This window comes from Platalea leucorodia (assembly GCF_965183815.1).
Source record: "Platalea leucorodia genome assembly, chromosome: 9".
In the NCBI taxonomy this organism is placed as follows: Eukaryota; Metazoa; Chordata; class Aves; order Pelecaniformes; family Threskiornithidae; genus Platalea; species Platalea leucorodia.
Genome location: NC_138831.1, coordinates 8,118,300 through 8,138,243, shown reverse-complemented (window position 1 = coordinate 8,138,243; position 19,944 = coordinate 8,118,300). Strand labels below are relative to the sequence as shown.

The 19,944-nt window shown below is 45.4% G+C and overlaps 1 protein-coding gene across 3 annotated transcripts in view; it reads left to right on the top strand.

The window, feature by feature from the left end:
- The window catches only part of ADAMTS9 (ADAM metallopeptidase with thrombospondin type 1 motif 9), an 86,687-nt gene that overhangs the window by 14,326 nt on the left and 52,417 nt on the right, over positions 1–19,944 (top strand). For 2 of the 3 annotated variants that reach the window (XR_014229188.1, XM_082321604.1), the window contains 13 exons: positions 926–1,212; positions 2,174–2,257; positions 2,351–2,472; positions 2,883–2,923; positions 3,045–3,150; positions 5,148–5,294; positions 6,155–6,296; positions 6,513–6,620; positions 11,207–11,352; positions 18,069–18,250; positions 18,352–18,488; positions 19,115–19,232; positions 19,497–19,592. Coding sequence is in view for 2 of the 3 variants with exons in the window: in XM_082321604.1 (XP_082177730.1) it covers positions 1,009–1,212; positions 2,174–2,257; positions 2,351–2,472; positions 2,883–2,923; positions 3,045–3,150; positions 5,148–5,294; positions 6,155–6,296; positions 6,513–6,620; positions 11,207–11,352; positions 18,069–18,250; positions 18,352–18,488; positions 19,115–19,232; positions 19,497–19,592 (1,633 nt within the window). In the remaining variant the exon portion in view is untranslated. The remainder of the gene's footprint in view (positions 1–925; positions 1,213–2,173; positions 2,258–2,350; positions 2,473–2,882; positions 2,924–3,044; positions 3,151–5,147; positions 5,295–6,154; positions 6,297–6,512; positions 6,621–11,206; positions 11,353–18,068; positions 18,251–18,351; positions 18,489–19,114; positions 19,233–19,496; positions 19,593–19,944) is intronic. The other variant, XM_082321603.1, reaches the window with a different exon arrangement.

Genomic DNA, 19,944 nt, shown 5'->3' with positions numbered 1-19,944 from the left:
AGTTCAGATCTGGCTTTATATTAAATGCAGAAGCGAACAGTCTCTCATGGATGAATCACATTCAATTAGCTACTTCCTATGATGAACTGATTAAAAATTAAGTGACATCAAATAAGACTGATTTTTCTCTTACATTTAAATAATGCTATAATTACATACTAATCAGATGGTAAATCTTAATTGTACATGTTCCATATGTTTTATTTGCCTGTTCTCCCTCTTCACTTTGTCGTCTTTGTATCAGCATGGAGTATATTTTCAGGCTGCTTTTATGTTTGGCCTAATTGAATATCAAAAGCAGTATATGTGAAACTTCCTGAATTCTATTCTTTAGCCAGTGGCAGCTGTGCTATTAGATGACCTTTACCATTCCCGTAGCACAGAATAATAAAGGGAGGGGGGGAATTGAAGCCCAGCCATGTTATTGTTAGAGACAGAAATAAATCATATATAATTGCTTCGCTATGAAGGCCAAATCCTGCCGTCCTTCATGCCTGAGTTAGAAATACAGGATTTGGACCTTTGTTTCCTGTGGTTTCCTGGCCACCTTGGACGTGCCCAGAATCCTCACGCTGCCGCTGCGGTGGCTAATTACCATCACCAGGCTCATGTCATGTTAAACTGAACTGCAGCCCAGGCTCCATCCCTCCTGCGCAGGCAAGGAGACAGCTCTGCTGCAGGAGAGCCTTTGCGTGAATGTCCGCCTTTAAGTGCCATTGGCTTCTGTAAGATTACTTGAAAAATTAAGAAAATGTTGGATTACATGGTGGGCTTCCACAGAGTGCTTCTGTTTTGGTTAGCTGTTTGGAACAAGCCTGCTAACGCTACATCGAAGTAAATGGGTATTTTGACATAACATGCATGTGGTATTAACTTTATTCCCTCCAGAATGTACTTTATGTCTTTGTCTGCTTTTTAATCATAGATCATGAACACAGTCACAAAAAGAACAAGCGGAAACACTGGAGAAGACAGTGGGCAGAAGGCAGCATATTATCTGACGTGGAGATGTTGAAACACAGCCTGGAAGTGAACTCTTTTTCTGCGGATAGCAACAAGACTGGGAACGTCAGTGAAAAGAAGAGCCACAAACGAACAAAGCGGTTTCTCTCCTACCCTCGGTTTGTGGAAGTGATGGTGGTGGCTGACAGCAGGATGGTCGCCTACCATGGAGCTAATCTACAGCACTATGTCTTAACGTTAATGTCAATAGTGAGTATTCAACTAAGGGGAGTAAATTCTTTTCTAGTGGTCACAGAGCACTCTTTCTGCTGCGTTCATAGGCGATACCATTGGTTTGCCTCAGCCAGGCATGGAGATAATGGTGGGATTGGAGTAAACTTGGTAAAACTTGGCTGGGGAACACTGGTTGGAGTCGTCTTCCTTCCCAGACCCATCACGTTTCCTAACCCTTCCCACACCTCTCTCTTCCAGCTTTCTGAACCCCAGGCAGCACAAGAAATATCACTGGCCCTTTAGCCCACATGCTGTACTCTTATTTAAGCCCATGTGAAATAGCAGCTGAATTAAAAAGGTACTTCAGGGACTGTGTCTTCCAAGGGACTGATGCTAGGTTACGCAGTTGGCTGACTTCCCTTGCTGTTGCAAGGAGAAAGAGCCTGTGGTCACCTTGATCCTTAGCACAGTGCTAGGGTTGGCTTTCCAGGCTGAGGACAAGCATTTTAGTAGCTGCTGGTACTAGGATGCAGTAGTGCAGTCCCCAAACAAGCAGCTCTGTAGATGCAGAGTGACTGGAAGTGAGTATCCAGCATAGTTGTGTCACTGGAGGGATTTTCATCCTATTTGAGGGTAGAAGTGCAGTGAATATGTGGTCTAAAATTGTCCATGTCAAAATGAGGCATTTGAGAGAATAAGTTGTTTTTGACAGTCTTGGTTGGTGGTCATTGTATCTCAGAGCAGAATGATCCTGTAATTTGGTCAAATGTGTGCTAAAGCAAAAGAAAATGTTGCGTTTCTGCGATACCAGCAGGTTTGTTTCATTCTAAAATTGTGCTTCTGGCAGGAGGTCTCTCCAAGTAGCATCAGAGCACTGAGTGGGACAGAAGAGCAGCTCGGAAGGAAAACAGTTGCAAAATGGAAAACGTGTGTGTTGTCTTAATTGTTTGTTTCCTTGAATGTTAGTAATAATTCTGAATATTTTTTTTTGAAACAGGTGGCTTCTATCTACAAAGACCCAAGCATTGGAAATTTAATTAATATTGTTATTGTGAAATTGGTTGTGATACATAATGAGCAGGTAATGGAAGTTATTTTCTTCACCTTCTGTTCATTTGTAGTGAGCATTGCGAAGAATAATTAAAATACCTGCTTTCTGTGTGTTGCTTATTAGGATGGTCCTGCAATATCTTACAATGCCCAGACAACATTAAAAAACTTTTGCCAATGGCAGCAATCCCAGAACCACCCTGAAGGAAGTCACCTTCAACATGATACAGCCGTGCTTGTTACCAGGTATGGTGAATATTCTCGTGAAAACTGTAGCCAGTCGTGTGTCAGAGGCTGTGAGCATGTAATATATCCAGCTATGGGAAATGTTCAGTTTTTGATGTGGGTGTAATGACATTTGCAATTGTGGGAGCAGTGTAACTCTGAGCAGAATTAGGATAATGTGTCCACCATGGTGGCAGATGACTTTGAGAGGTTCAGGACTGTCCAAGGTCTGCCCATGGGTTCAACATAAGATGAAAAACTCTGACTATGGTAGGGAGTTGGTTCAGACTCTGACCAGACGATGTGGCGAACCAACTTGAGAAGGTCTGTTGGAAGACCAAGAATTGCTTTTGGATGATGTTATTATTGTGCTTGTACCTTAACTCACTGCTGCATTGAAAATTAATGTGTCAGGTCTGTTCTGCTTTCAGACAGGATATTTGTAGAGCGCACGACAAATGTGATACTCTGGGTAAGGAAAACCTTTTCTTTGTCTTTTAATAACTTTTTTTATAGTGACAATGTTAGTTGCCTGTGCTGAACCGTGGGCGACATTTCTTTTTCTATCGTAAACCTGTTTTGTTCTCTCCTAGGTCTGGCAGAGCTGGGCACAGTCTGTGACCCATACAGGAGCTGTTCAATTAGTGAAGATAACGGACTGAGCACTGCTTTCACAATAGCACATGAACTTGGCCATGTGTATGTTTTATGTAAATACATTTACATTTAAATAGCCCAAGATTTATGCTAGCTAGGGCTTGCCAGCCAGGCTAGGACTTGGTACCTGCTGAGCCTAATCATTTGAGAGGAGATAAATATACTTGGGTAGAAGATGCACCACCAAGGAAGGTGAAGCTGTGGTGTGACTCTGGGAGGAGGTGGGGTGCTCCAGAGCCTGTCTGAGAGCAGCAAAACCAGCAGACCCACATTTTGGGGAGGATGAGTGACAGGGTACTCCAGGCAGCACCTAAGCAAGGGAGGAGAGCTAACAAAATGTCTGTTATTACTGCATCTTCTCACATCTACATGTGGATGTCAGCAGGAGCTGCCCCAGCAGCCATGATGTCCTGGCCAAGCCTCTGGGACTAGCCAGGATTTTGTCCGTAGCTGGGAGGTGCTGGGTGCCTCGGGAAGGAGGCAAGGGGCATGGGCATGGCTCACCTGGCCTTCGGGACTGAAGTCTCCCCCGAGAGCAGGTCCTCAGCCTGCCACAGCTCGTCCCACCACCATGCGTGGTGCTTCTGGAGGCAGCGCAGCAGCGGTGTGTGAAGGGAGGAATTTACCCAGGGCATCTGGCAGGTGATCGGGGTGTACAAGTGAGCCTGACCCACCTCCTGAACTATTTCGCGAGGGAAAACCTCATGCTGCTGGACATCCCCAGAAGAGATGCTGTCATTCAGAATGCACCTCCTCCAGTGGAAATTTCTTTTAACTGATTTTACCTTTTTTTGAGAGTGGTAGTGAGAAAAATCATCTTAGATCACATAGTCCTTTACCCCCCAGCTACAACTCTTAAGCAACTGGTTCAGCCCCAAACCACCTCATGCCTGGTTTGCAGTGGAGGTCTGTAGGTGTGGGATGGATGAGTGAGTGGAACAGATCCCTCATTGTTTTAAACTCCCTTTTTCTTCACGGAGAGCTAGCTGAGACGGTCTATTTTTAACCACGGTAGTATTTGTTTAAATGAGATTTCCTGACAGAAAGTCCCCGAAGGTTTGGCGTTCCCCACACCTAACCTGTGGCTAATTCCTTCGCTAATGCTGCCCCAGAGCTGCCGGAGGGGTTAGCGGTGCTCCTGAGCAGGAAATGCCTCTTTGCTCTTTTACAGGGAGCAGAGTGAAAAGGTGGTTCATTGGAGGTAATCTTAATGGGATATAAGCTCCCCAGCCTTCGAACGCAGGATCACACCGGGTCATTTCCCCTTCTCCACTTCAAACAGCAAAGCGCTTTAAGCCGTTCTGTCTCCGTTACCGTATTTGCCACATTCTTCAATATGTCATGTGCTGCAAACTTCACATGGGTTTCTGCTGATATTGATGCTTGATGGCATTTTGTAAACCTACCACATAAAGTATAGGAGCCAAGTCTATCCCCGGTGCAACCCTATTTAGGCAACAGCATGAGGGATCAGCGTGGCCCAAGGTATTCAGCTGCATTAGAAAACATTTTGCAGCCAACATAGGGCGCTGCCTACGTACATGAGGGACTTCAGGCAGTGATGGTCGGTGGGCTCAAGTCATTCATCTCTTTCAGAAACTTATTCCCCCAGATCAACTCTTGGCTCCTCAGCTCAATTCCAGAGAACTTGCCATTTTTATGAAGGTGGGGCCAAACTCCAGCCTGCCTACAGGATCGCAACTGTCAGCTGAAAAGGAAACTGCAGCTGAAATTGCGTCTTACTCCAGGCTCTCTCAAGGACTTGTCTGGCTAAATATATGCAGTCATGGTGTGGAGAGCTTACTGGGGTCCTGTGTAGCTTTTTGCGGACAAGTGCTAGGAACCCAATTGAAGCAATGCTTGTTGACACTTATGAACATGTGCGTATTAATACTTATATTCTGTAATATCTGTCTAGCATATCTAGGAAAAATTCTTGGGTTTGCTTACATTTAGTTCTCACTGTTGCTCTTGCTATGCTAAATACTTGACAATTGCTGCTTAACTGACCATACTTTTCGCTGCTCTTTTTCTCTTAGATTTAACATGCCTCACGATGACAATCATAAGTGCAAAGAAGATGGAGGTAAAAATCAACAGCATGTCATGGCCCCAACGCTGAACTTCTACACCAATCCCTGGATGTGGTCAAAATGCAGTAGGAAATACATCACTGAATTTCTGGAGTAAGGCCTTGCATATGCATGTGTTAGGCTGTTTTAACATGCGCATGCGTCCCACAGGGTTCATCAGTTAATCCGAAAGCCTAGTGTGCAGTATTTGGAGGAAATGAGAGGGATTTGTGTGTGCACGCATCCTTTACATAGAGCAGGAATGCACCCCTAGCATCCAGTCCCTGCCAGTTCAGCCTCATGATAAGCTGGCAAGGACCAGCCTCTCTATGGGGAAGAATAAGTCTTCCCCCATGGATATTGCTTTCAAGGAATGTGTGTTCTCCTCGAACCTGAAGAGTGAGTTTTCCAAGCCCTGTGGCCCAGATACGGAGCTGTGTTTTAGGAGGCAGATTGAATCTGCCTTTCTGCTCCACGGGTCAAGATAAAACCCTGGCACTAGTCCATGGTGGGAACACTGCTCCAGGACAGTTTGATGCACAGTGATCGCCTGTTTTGCCATGATGCTTTCCTATGTGTTGTGATGGGGAGCAGAACAAGAGCCATGATGGTGTCCTGGCAAATCCAGGAGCTCAGTCCCTCGGGCAGTGCTTCTGCTAATCAAAGATTTTCTTTCTAAATATATACCAGGGCATGCTCAGCAACTAAATGCAGGTCGTGCATGCTCAGAAATGCTTTTGCCGGGGTAGCTGACTGCCCTGTGGTAGATGGTCGTTAGCACAGCACGGAGGTGGTGGTGAATGGGTAACGCAGCCTCCTACCCTCCTGTGCCTGACTCTGCAGTAGCCGTTGTAGTGCTTGTTAAACGTGGCAAATGTGGTGTGCATCTGCCCTAAGGCTGACTCAGGTAAACACCAATGGGTTCTAGTCTCATTGCCTCCTGTTTAACACCATTTTTCTTCTTTGTGTTGTAGCACTGGTTATGGGGAGTGTTTGCTTGATGAACCTTCATCAAGAACTTACACGTTGCCTCAGCAGCTCCCGGGGTTGATCTATGACGTTAACAAACAATGTGAGTTAATTTTTGGACCCGGATCTCAAGTGTGCCCCTATATGGTAAGTGAAATTCCACACCTTGGTTTTCCTGGTGTTGCCAGGGCAAAATAAGGCCTCCTGGGGCTGGATGAATGGGAGGCTCACAAGCCATCAAATTATTGTCAAGCTTGTGAGTTAGTGATAAATCTTAGGAGGATAATTTCGTAGAGAATAATCTATCTGGTAAGACATGTAGCACATATTTATTTAATATTTTGATCTTTTCAATAACTTAAGCAGATGCAGTGTCGGCGACTTTGGTGTATTAACATTGATGGCGCGCACAAGGGATGTCGTACCCAGCACACACCTTGGGCTGATGGGACAGAATGTGAGCCTGGAAAGGTCTGTAATACCTGGTGGATCGTGCCTTGTAGCTATGTTTCCCAGGGCTCAGGCTAAGCATATCAGTCAAAAGCATCCTATCCCAATAGCCAGTTGTATGGGGCACGGCTTCTGACTACAAGGGTGGAAGCCCAAAGCAGCTCTGTGTGTTTTAAGCGTGGTTTGCATAGGTCAAGTCTACGCCAGATAATGTGATTAAAATCGACTGCTTGGCATAACATTGTTTAAAGCAAGTATTCCTTCTGGAGTGCTTATCACTTTAAATTAATGCCCTTGAGTGAACTCCTGAGCAAAACTTTTGCAAAGCTTCCTTAAGCTTTTATTAGAAATTTCCTATGTGATATGAGCAATTAGTAATTTTGTGTAACATAAACTTGCCAACTGGCTTCACATCTTGACAACTTCAGAGTAAAATATAGAATGGTTGACATTTTCTGTATGGAAAAGTTTTGGCAGTAATTCATAGAAACTTTCAATTTCCATGTGCAATATTAGTTTCCAGCTAGCATTGTGGTTTCTAGAATAAGTATTTAGTTTTCAGTTGTCCAGATCTGGAGAAAAAATAGTTGAGAGGATTTTTCTTTTTATTTTATTGAGATACTGAAGCTTTTGAAGAAAAATGCTAGCTAGTTTTCAGAATTTTTGTCTGAACAAAAATATTCTCCATCTAGGTCTAGTAAAAGAAGTGTGACATTATTCTTCCAGGTATAGCTTAAAAATTTGCTTTTCTGGCTATTAATGATCAACAGTTAGTTTTCTTTAGAAAGAGTCAACGTTTTAATTCATAGTCTTTCAAATGTATTTTAATAAAAATATCGAGATTCTATTTTAGATATAATTTTCCAGAAAGGCTTGGTAATTAATCTTTTGTTGCATGTGTCTGAAAAGTCAGTTGTTCAATGACACTTGACTGATTTCCTTCAAGACAACAGGCATAATGCATCAATTTGCCTTCCTTTCTTAGGGAAAAGGGCAGTCAACACATTTGTTTTTATTATTGAGAATGTGTATGAGAGATGTGGTTGGAAACCCTATTCCTCTGCTACTCTTTGGAGCCAGTGGTGCACCAATATTTAATGTTTTTATGTAAAATCCCCCCTTTTTTGAGACTCAGAATAAAGCTTAGGCATCTGTGGAGTCCCCTTGACTTGAAACCTTGTGTCTTCAACTTCTCTGGTTGTGAGCTTGAGGTCTGCTCACCACTGGAAGCTCAGAAATAACTATTTTCTTGAAATTCCAAAAATCTGGGCTGCAATTTTGTTCTGACAAACCTGCTGTTATCCTTGGTTATGGCCAGAGTGATGTGCAAACAACTGCAATTGAGCAGATTAGCACCTCCTCAGAGTTACCACATCATCCAAGGGGCAGTGTCCAGCTGCAGGGCTCTTAATAAACACCGTGTAAGCAAAAACATTTCAGTCTATGTATTCAGACAATTGGGCAAGTTTAGACAAATTAGACAAGTTTGACCTGAACTTCTCAGCTGAGAGCTGATGGGCTCTTAAGAAAAGCTAAGGCAGTCCACTCGTGTTCAGGCATTTGAATGTATTTTCACAAAAAGGCTTTACAGCGCCGTTCTTGTATCTGTGTGTTGGTCTAATTCAAGCTTAAGGTTTGGATCATCATAAACTCTCTTCTCCTCAGTGTTTACTTGGGCTTGTGAAGTGCTGAGGTGCAAGTCTGGAGTGCTTTTCATTGGAGTAAATCGCTATTTTGGTACTGTGCTGTGGCCAGGAGCCCCATCAAACTGCTGCTTGCTGTCTAATGCCTTGCCTCAAGTCTGCATGTTTAAAGTCCGTGATATATGGGCTGGCAGACGGAGAAAATACCATGGCATTTTTTATGGAGATATCTTTGGAAATGAGGGAGCCTGAATAGCTAAGAAAAGTCTAGCTAAAACTACTGGGATGTAGATTTAACCAGGCTCTAAATTTATTCTTAAATCAAGGATACTAAAACAACATGGGAGTATTAGCTTATGCATATTTGGCATGTGAGGACACTGAATCTGATATCGCTAAATCAAGTAATAAGCCCAGCCCAGAGTTTGGCCTTTGCTGGGTGAGCACCAGTTGTGATGGTTTACAGTGTTTCACAGCACCAGTGCATTGTTGGGTGGAAATAAATCACTGAAAGAAAATAAAGAGGGTCATAAACTTGGGCCTCTATCTCTTGTGGTTTTCAGGGTTGTTTAAAGAATGGTAAAAGAAGAGTAGACGAATAGTAATCATTTCTGTCTCCTGCCGTATGGCAGCAGGTAGCGTATATGTTATGCATGCATGAAGCTTCACAGCACTTGTCTGCCCCCTGCTAATCTATTCAACCAAAGTCAGCCCAAGGATGGGAGCTGGTTTTGGGGAATTATCTGGAACTCCAGCGGCAAGACAAAGGAAAAGAAAGTCTGTTGTAGTGTCTCCCGTCCCTGCCATTGCTCTCCTGCTCAACTGTGTGTCTAAGTTATTTTGAACTTGCTCCAGACAAAAACTCTTTTATTCTCTTCATTCTCTGATCTGTAAGCTCATAGGAAAGAGAACTCTGGCAGGCTTTTTAGTTTTTCTGTTGTAACTCAACATAGAAATTATTTTTGAAATACAAAAGGCATGAAGGTTGCACAGCCAGACTATTCACAGTGTGGTTCCAAGAAACACCATTGCGTTTCCATAAGATAATCCTGCTGTTTATTTAAAACGGCTGCTCTTTTTTCTTTTTCCCCTTTGATTTACCATCAACTCCAAACCCCCAATTTTTAATAAAAACAAGAGATGTAGGTGATTTCCTGGTTAATTCTCAACCAACGGATGGGAGACATATAGGTCATGTCATGGTCTGCTAGCTCCGTACATTCACTAGTTAGCTATTCAGTCGTCTTCTCTGGGTCAGTGGTGCCAAGCATGACTGTGGTTATATATTTAGCTGTGAGCATCAACATTGCTGCGAGAAGTTCTCCACTGGGACAGCACTGTTGGATTGGTGTCATGTATTTTTGTACGTTGATGATAGCTGTTGGACCACTTTGTCTCTGTACAGGACTGGCATGGGGTCCCCATCCTGCAGTTTTTTGACCCCCTAAATGCCAGGAGGAGTTGTGCATCATAAGGGTTTGTCCTGCAGCAAAGAAACAGGCATTTCAGCTTATTTTATTCCTGTTCTTTACTGTAGCAGATATTTTTCAGCCAGTTTCTATCTGGGGAATCAAATCTTCAGATGAAAGCAAATTCAGGGCACGTTGCAGCCTAGAGACTGTGCTCATCTCTGAGCAAACACCACATTTAGGGCCCAAGCTACGAGTTGTTCAGCCGTCCTGCAAACCATGCCCGTAGGCAAATGCACCTGAGATCAGCTTTCTTCATCAGCAAAGCAGAGCCAGTGTCCTATGATAGCTTGATTTTGCTCTGTTTTCCTAGATAGCTTTCTCTAAGGTGATTCATAAGGATGTCTAAAAGGCGGGGGGTGACCTTATGGCGTGTCTTGATACAACCTTGTTCTGGTATTAGTGGAAGGGCTGGAAAACCACAGCACATCGGTAAATATGACCCTGTTGCCATAAAGATCATCAGGTGTTTCCCTGCCTGAACAGCATCTCGTGTAGAGAAATATTGCAAGGGAATATTTTAATGATGCACTACATGTTTTCTTTTTTAACTCTATAACCTCTTCTAATCTGTGAGCAATCAGCAATGTTTGGGCTTCCTATAATTGCAAAGATTTAGGCATCCACCAGCAGATGAGCACATCTCTGGGTTTAAATCTGCTTTAGCGAGCAGTGTTCAGTGAGAGGGAAGCCCTGCTCTCACGAGTCTTGGGGACACTTTTCCATCCACTCTGGTGGGGCCAGAAGGTGACTGTCCCCTAGATCTCGCCTCTCCAGAAGTCTGTGTAGTCGAACTAGCAAACATACCCCAAAGGGACACAATTTATACCACAAAAATGGGGGACAGGGGCTTGCCAAGATAATTTAAGCCAGTTTTCCAAACAAAAGAAAACAAGAGTTATAGCTGGAAAACAAAAGCGTAGGCCAGGCCTTGGCAAGTCCCATGTTATGGCTGAGTGAAAAAAAATACTTTGGATTGAGGAATTAATTTTTCTATTTTATTTGCCCTTTGGATTTGGAAGTTTCCTTTCCTGCTTTGTACAGCTGGGGAGAGGTTTGAGTTTTCCATGGTGTTTTCCCCATTGCCTGTCTCCCCCCTGACGCTGTGCGGTTCTTGCTGCTCTCCAGGAAATCACATAAGCAGCTTTTTGAAAAGCCAGTGCCACGAGCGTTGCCGTGCTGTTCGGCTCCAGTAAACAGGGAATATTCGGTGGTTGCTGTTGTCCTCAGTCTTCTTCCCATAAATCACTCCTGTGGACTCAGCACCTTGCCTTCAATTCTCCATTTAAGAGTGCAGAGAAAGAAAAACATGGGGGTGACAGACAAAAAGTAAAGAAGGTCAATTTTATTTGATTGCAAAATCTTTGCCGCGTTTTGCATATGGCTGAAAAATAAGTAAGCTTGAGTCTCGTCGTCCAGGCTGGTCACTGTTGGTCAGCTCGTAATGCAAAAGCAATGCAAACCCACCTTTCCCATCTCTCTCCTTTGCATGCAGCACTGCCGGTTTGGGATGTGCGTGCCCAAAGAGCGAGAGGCACCGGTGATAGATGGAGCGTGGGGGACCTGGAGCCCTTTTGGGACCTGCTCGAGAACCTGTGGCGGCGGCATAAAGACGGCAATACGAGAGTGTAACAGGCCCGAGTAAGTGCACGGAGGGGAAGCGCCGGTGGGTGAAATGGGGAAAAGCAGCTGGGTTGCCCAAATGGGCTGAAGTCCCCTCTGGCTGTCCCCAGCCCGTGTGTGCCCCGGGGATGGGTGGCTTTGCCTGGCACGGCATGGGAACCCAGGAGGAGCTAGTCACAGGTTTGGTTTGTGGGCAAAGTGCCCTGAAAAGGGATCTGTTCAATGGAGAGAGAAGGAAAAAGCTAATATCTGCATGGGTTTATTGCCTCCTGTTTTCCTGGGGAGGCACAGCTGAGGTCCCACTTCCAAAAGTGTTTTTCTTCCTCCGAAGTTGTGGATCAGAAAGGAGGGAGAAGGGAAGGAGCCATGTTTTTATCCATTTTTCACCATTTTACCCCTGCTTTGGCTGCTTTTGCAGCTGTTCCTACAGGCCAGATCCTTTATACAGTTTTCTGCCATTTTACTCCTGCTTTGACTGGTTTTGCAGCTGATCCTTTATACAGTTACATGTCAGCTGGTGCAGACTAGCCAAACCTCAGCAGAAATCTGCGTCCCGTTAAAAAGTGGCACTCAAAAATGTTTGCCATCAGCCTGGAATGCAAAATCCTACACCCTTTGAAATGGTAGGGAATTTTGCCGTGGGCTTCAAGGAAACAAATGTGTGGCCAGCAAAATATTAGTAATAGATTGAGCAACTGGTATGAAAACAGCCTGTTTACATAAATTGTGAACTGTGCTGGTTTCTGTTTAGCTGCCTCCTTTCAGCCCAGGAGAGCAAGAAGGGGTGGGCAGGATGCTTTCCAGGCTCTCATTTGGGACTGAGACACGGAGAGGAGAGGGGTCTGCGGAGCTGGGTGGACCAAGGCGTCTTAAAAAGATTGAGCAGGCTTGTTCCCCTTTCTCGTCATTGGTGTTGGACGGCTTATTGCCAAGGAAATTGCCATTAGTGATGCATCAGTGACAGTTTCATCGCAGCTAATGGGAGAAGGGAGAGCTTGTACCTGCGGCACCAGTAAAGTGACAGGAGAGGCTGGCTCAGCACGGCTAGGCAAGGGTCGAAAGAGAAGAGAAGGGTTGAGGCTAAGGGAATCGGACACCAGCATGTTAATTAAACTGATGCTGAGAAACACACAAGCATAAAGGAGTTCTCGTCTCGCTGTGCTGAGTCAGCACACGCCATATGGTCTTCTAGTAGCCATGGAGACACAAAACCAAAATATCTTTCCACACGCAAAAATAGCTATGCTGCCAAACCTTTGGATGCTGTCAGTGAGATGTATTCCCGTCTTCTGGAGAGGCATCTGTTTGGACTGATAGCTGTTTGTGATAGAAAATCTCCTTTATCCTAAAGGCTAGCCAAGGGATCTTAAACTCCATCTTCCCTTATAGCTTGTGTTTTGTATCTTGGTGTTTCATGAGGTGTATTACTTTGGCTGGGATTTGCAAAAGCACCTAAATACGCTAGGCACCAAGCTGCCTGTGAAATCCCCTACGCTTATCACTAATAGTGGTTATTTTCCAGGCCCCCTTTCGAGGGCCATGTATCTGGCACTGGCCTCTTCTCCATCCCCTTGCGAAGTCTCCGTGGGGAGTTGTCTGTCCTAGCACTGTCCACAGAGCTTTACGCAGACTTTGTTGTTTTGTCCCTGTAGTTTGACATCGTAGTGTGGGCTGCCACCATCTGCGTCCCTGTTATTGTGGGGCTGCTGAGATGATGCAAGTGGATGAGACGCTGCTGGGTACTCTCCTGCTTCTCCCACTTTTCAAAGTACTTCAAAAATACACAGAATAGGTCTAGTCTCTGTTTCTCCTCTGTTGTAGAAGGCAGGAAAACTAACCCAGGTACCTTGAGTAAGGTCTGAAGTAGTTTTCAATAAATCTTTTATATTCGAAGATGGTTTAGCTTTTTAAAGCTTTTTCTGTGCACAAGTATCTGGGGCAGTATCTTGCATGCCAATAAAATATTATGTTAAATCTGGCATTGAAAATGAACCCCCCTGCCATGGTACAGAAAATAAGGCTGCAGCTCCTGCCACTGTTTGTAATGTGCTCTGACACCTACGTGGATGAATATCTTGCAGGGCTGTAGGAAGAGCTGTAAGCCTCTGAAATGGCAGCAGGCTGTGTTTTGACATACACCAAAGGAATGTATTAGCTACCCAGACCAGACCCTTCCCACCGAGATTGCCCACTTGGGAATTCGAGGCTGGCTGGTACAGACAAAGCCTATGGCTGCGGCGCGTCACGTAGAGGGTTTGTGGTGCAAGCCCTGGTTTTCAAAGCAAGGCATAGCTACAGAGTTATGGGGAAAAGGCATGTTTCATAAGATGTCAATGCCAGGAGCCCTGTTTTCAGGAATGGCTTTCTGGATGGGGGAGTGTTATCCCTGGATGCAAGTCTGATCACGTGTGCATTTTAGTCCATCACAAAAGTATCCACCTGTACTGAAAGCTGTCTGAGCTTGACATGTCAGCACATCTATAGATATGTAATAGCATATTACAGATAGATATGTATAGCACATGTACCAATTCTTGGTCCCAGGACTTCCCGGGATGCTGCAAAGGAGAGCTCAGGCTTATTTGCGCATGCTAGGGCTTCACAGATTTTTCTGCAGTCACTGCGTGAGCGCAGGCACATAGGTAGGCGTGCAGATGAACACGTGTGCCCCGTAGTTGGTCTCCAGGGTCCTTTCGTTGTGGCAGCCTGAGTGCCCTGGGCAGAGCTGCCGTCCTTGGGGCTGAGCACGTGCAAAGCACCCCGAAAACTGTGCTTCTCAGCGAGATGCCTCTACCTGGTGCTCCTGGGGCACTGAGAGTTGGGTGCTGCCTCGAGCTCTGCACATGAAAATATTCAAGGTTAGTAATGGCAGGTGATGCATTAAGCATTGCATATTTAAGACGTGCTGGGAGGAATGCAGCGAAGTCGGGGTGTGCGTGGGAGGTTGTAAGGGGAACGATGCTAGATAGAAAGCGGCTCCACGCTGGCCATTTGTTGATCAAATAGGTGATTCAGAGAGAAGGTTAATCAAAAGAGAACAAGGAGGTTTCTATGCATGCACTGCTTTCCCTTCCATCTCTGCGGTACATCGTTGATGATTATCCATAAAAATATTACATAGCGTGAAGTATCCCATATTTCTTCATGACACTGAAAATCGATGTTATATGAGGCTGACTTATTTTTCCGGGTCAGCTCTTTCTGTTTATTCAGACTCTGTGAAAAACAATGCTGGTTTACAAACACCCTATAACTGTCAGGGTGGTTTGGGGCTGTTTTGAAATGTCAGAAGCGTGACTGTGCTTCAGCCCTGAATGCTGGCTGTGGGGAGATTTACTGCCACAGTTGCAAAGCTGATAGCTTGCAACACGACTGCAAGTTTTAGCATCCCTCAGTTCGTGGTATGTCCATGTTTTCCATGTTATCTCAGTCTCACGGGTCATGTCTAGAGAAAAGGAAACTATGCAGTAGCTTGGGATCTTTGGATTTTGTTAGACATACCCTGAAAAAAAAAGAAGGCTCCTGCATGTTCTTCTTAGCTAACTTAATATTTTAAAGTCTCATTTTAATTAAATTGATTTATATTGGAAGAAATGTGTTTACCATAAAAATGTTGTAATTGCAATTTTTTTAAAGAAACGCCCTGCTAGAAGTTTGCATAATTTAGAGCCTTTGTAAAACTGCAGCAGTCCTGCTGCGATATAAATGCTTTCAAAGTGAAAATGATGAATCCTGTTAACTCCCCCATGAATGATTTGAGCTCACCGAGGTCTGGAGCATGCTGCTGCCACAGCTAAGAAGTTTCGCCACGTGCTGTGTAGTGGGATGGTCGAGATGTCCCGTAGTAGCTGGAGGTAGATAATGTGCCTGCATGGGAATAGTCCATGGGATGGGCTCCGGCGGTGGGAAACCTCCAGCAATCACCATTGAGCCTTACGAGGCAGGGGGAGTCGGGGAGGCATCCGCAGGGGCTGTTGCGATGGGTTAGCTCTGGAGTGGTCCCAAGTGTCATCAGCTAAATTAATCCAAGTTGTTTGTCATACCATGGTGGAGAACAGACTAAATCGGTACAAACTGCGTTTAGACTTGCTCCACTAGGAACTGGTGTGAAATCAGGCTGTTAAACTGAAATCTGCACCGGGCGCTGTGCGGTTGGTTGGCCTTTTTAGCACTGTTGCTTGCCTAATTGCAAGCACCTTTGCAAGTGACACAGGTTTAGTTTCCAGATGGCACGTGAGAGTCGCACTCGGAGCAGGTAGAGCTGATGTGTTACCAGCTATGGCTCCAGGCTGTGCCTGAAGACAAATCATACCCTGCGGCATTTAGGATAGGACTGGAGGGGTCTGCGCCACAACCATGCGTATCTCAATGAGGAGAGGATGCTGGCAGGGAAAAATCCCATGTGTGTAGCTGGTGGTGCTCTGCATCTCGCCCGCAGCTGCTGGAGGAGGCAACTCCTTCTGCCAAACCTGCGAGCATCCCTAGTGTGGTGCTGATGGGGTGGTCAGAAGTCTGCCTGCCCTTCCCCACTTTGCAGATAATCTTTTCGCAAGCGCAAGCCCCTCTTTGTGCCTCTGTCTCCCCATTTATTTCACAGGAACTCTGCTACTTGAGTCACAAATAGTTTTCGGACCTAAGAGTGAGGAATTATTTGTGGAGAAAAGGCACTGCTGGGTGGTGCAGAGATGCTAAAAAAATTGCGTTCAGCTGTAGGAACTTGTTGACTCACTGTGTGTAGAGACCCTCGTACATGTGCAGGGGGTTTCTCTCTCTGTTATGTTAGGAGATGCTGGCTGCATGCAATGTGGAGAGCTTACATTAGATATCTCCGTGCTAAGGGCAGGGGTGGTTCCTGTTTATCACTTGTTGTTTTGCATTTTTCGAGGGTCTCCAAGTATGCAAACCAGCTTCTTTCCCGAGGAGGCTCAAAGGGAAGATGCACTCTGCCACCATCCCTGGGGCAATGATGGGCAACTGGTCCTGGGGTGAGGCAGAGCCGATCCTGAAGAAAAGCCCTGAAAGGCAGGAGATGTGGATGCCAGGTCTTCAGCGCCCGGCAAGGCACTCTTCTGATCTGCACTTCTTGCTAGTGCAGGCACTTCTTTTGTTCAGGGATTGGGTAGAAGATGTAGGTTTAGTGGTTATTTTCTAGCAGAGGCTGGAGCTGGGCACAGATGTTGTCCTGAGCTTCAAGGACCACTCTCTGCCTCTGTACACGTCCGGCGGCACAACGCGGTCAGGACACGGTGACTCTGGCCGCTCAGGATGCTCTTGCCCTCCGCTGACTCCTCTGAAACGGTCTGTTAAAGGGAGAGGCTGGGGCTAACCTCAGCTGCTGGAGCCTTTCCTGTGCTGATGGCTGAGATGAATGTTAACTTCATCTCCCTTGAGTGTGGGTCTTAGTTGCTATAATTTTTCCTTTTTAGATAATTACAGCTTTGCCCAAGTTGACCCTGGCAACATTTCATGCAGCTTGCAATATCTTTCCTTCTGTAACATCAGGGAAAAGCAAAGCTGCTTGGGTGGCACTGCAGTTTTTATTATGAATATTAATGGTGGTAGCTTGTAGAAGCCTCCACCATGCCCTCCTAATTTCATTTGAAGTTCCAGGAGAGAGCAATAGGGACGGTGGGGTTTTTGGAACATTTAAGGCACGGTGCATCCTTTTTTATTTTATTATTACAATTTATTATATACATAGAGGGCTGCACATAGATGGGCATATGAAATATTACCCGAGTTCCTAGAAGAAATGTCCTTTGAACAGACAGTAAATAGGATAGCTTGTATCCCAAGGGTACTTTCCTCGCAGCATTACCGTAGCTGAAAATGAGTCCTCACCAGAAAAGTGCCTCTGCTGGGCTTCTCCGATGCTGTCCACGTGCAGCTCGCTCCCGCACCGCTGCTGACAGCGGCTGGAGTGGGAGAGGCCTTTTTGGTCCCCAAAGTGAGCTGTTATCTGGCAAAGGCTCCGTCTACATACGAGGACAAAAATAGTTTTATGACTACAGCCCTGAATCTGGGAGTCGGGAAATTCAGAATGGCAATTTCTCCTAGGCTTATCAGCTGGCTTTTATGTAGCTTGAATGATATCACTCTCCCCAGTTTATACCAGAGTCATCCTACTGTAAAATGGGGTAAAGTATTTGTTGGCCGTCTTTGGTGCTTTCTGGAATACATGGAGATAAAGTTGTTTTAAAGTGTCTAGCATTACCCTTTCTACCATTCTGGGCTAGAAATCCTGAAGGACTAGGTGCTGCCTGGCCTTTCAGCCTCCACAGGGAAACCCTTTCTCTTTTCTGCCATGATGTTTAGTTATTTGCAACCCACTAGATCAGATGCAAACTCTCAGCCACCAAATCCATAGGACCGATGGGGTTGTGGAGCAATGGTCCCCCCGTATGGGATCCCTCAGTGTGAAACTAAATCTTCAGATGGGGAAGAAGATGTTGCTCTTCCTCTCTGGCTTCTTTCATTACCACTGCATTCATCAGAGAGCAAATATTCCCTTTTTCATCCCTTTTTAGCGTCGCATATATGGCCTTTTTTTATTAGACACCTGCATAATCTTTCCTGCTTCTCAGCCTAGGTTATTAATTAGAAGACAGGCATAGACGTAGCAGAGCCATCAAAATGGTGTTGCAAATACTGACTGTGCTGAACAGGTTTCAGAATTGCAATTGCATCTCGTTTCCAGCCCGATCCCAGCCGGCTTCTCTTTCTTGTTTCTGCAGGCCTAAAAACGGTGGGAAATACTGCGTGGGTCGTCGCATGAAGTTTAAATCCTGCAACACCGAACCGTGCTCGAAGCTGAAGAAGGATTTCCGGGATGAGCAGTGTGCTGACTTCGATGGGAAGCATTTTAACATCAACGGGCTGCCCACGAACGTGCGCTGGGTTCCCAAATACAGCGGCAGTAAGTGGCAGGGGGGATGCAGATCCTGCCTCCCACATCACCGCGTCGGGGTGATGGCGTTTGGATAACATGCTTCTGGTTTTCCTCCCTCCCATCCCCAGTCCTGATGAAGGATCGGTGCAAGTTGTTCTGCCGAGTGGCGGGAAACACGGCGTATTACCAGCTGCGGGATCGCGTCATCGACGGGACGCCCTGCGGCCCCGACACAAATGACATCTGCGTGCAGGGCCTTTGCCGGGTAAGTATTTTCCCTTCTCTTAAGCGAGGGTGATTGCAGTTTTCCGTGGCAGGATGGCGCTTCTGCACCTTGCTCTACCCGGTTGTCAGCATGTCCTCTTTGCTCGGGGGCTGCCAGCAGCATCTGCAGGCTCCATGAGCCTCGGCTGGTCTGAAGCTTGTGCCAACCTCCAGATTTGCAGAAGAGCCACGCGTGAGGGATGTCTGTACGTCTGCCCTAAGTTACTGAGGGCTGTGGAGGTCTGAGACTGAATCCAAGTGATGCTTCCTTCTGTGCTCTGCCCCAGTTCTTCCCAGTCAGAGCCTGGAGCACTTTACATTTCCATTCACAATTATTTTTTCACACTTTTCTCTATGGGAACAACCAATGCAAAATTTTTCTCTAGCGAAAGCATCGCCTGGTGCAAGTGGCAGTTCTGATTCTCACTTTGTAAAAAAAGCCTTTTGTTTGAAAATGGTGTGGGATGGCCACACTGTAAATCAGCAGAAAAATGTGGGGAAGCAAAACAATTTGTCTCACGGCAGCCTTTTGCATACAAAGCTTTTGTGTGCCTTAATTGGGAGGTTTGTAAATGCTGTTCTAGTCTGTATTTGCTCAATCTAGTTTTTTCAATTTTTCTCTTAAAGCAAGCTGGATGCGATCATGTGCTGAATTCAAAAGCAAGAAGAGATAAATGTGGTGTTTGTGGTGGGGATAATTCTTCATGCAAAACTGTTGCAGGCACATTTAACACGGTGCATTATGGTAAGAATCTGTTGCTAAAAACTTTATAGTGAAAAATGCAGGTCTATAAAAGCCATTACCACACTTAATCTACAAAAGCACTAATGTAAAATGCAAAATCCTTCTAGCTATAGCATATTCCATTTTGTAACTATTTATACTATCCCTAAATGAAAAGTGTCGGCTTGTGTAATGTGAGGTAATTTTGCTCATTTCCCTTCCCCTTGTAAAAAGCGAATGAAACGTCTCTGTAATAGCCTTGACTTTCTGTTAAATCTTTTCTAGGCTATAACGTCGTGGTCCGCATCCCAGCTGGTGCAACTAATATTGATGTGCGTCAGCACAGTTACTCAGGGAAACCAGAGGATGACAACTACCTGGGTGAGTTGCAGTCCTTGTTTCAGTCCAGAACCCTGCTTTGTTGTCTGGTTTTGGTGATGTGTCTACCGACTGCTCTCTGCTAGGGACGATGAAGAATTCATTTAAGGGAGATGTTTTCTTATTGAGAATTTATCTCATATGTCTACCAAACACTCAGCCTTTTCTTGGTTCATGCCATCCTTGATGCAAAGTTTGGGAGGTTCACAGATTATAAGAAATATCCCCTTAGAGTGTCTCTGGGACTGGGAAGGACTATCGAGCCTGGGCTGTGGGTGGGAGCTGAGGCACAAAGCTGGGAACCAAACCGGCTTCTGAGTTCTGTTGGGGTCTCCTCATCGCAACTTAACACGTC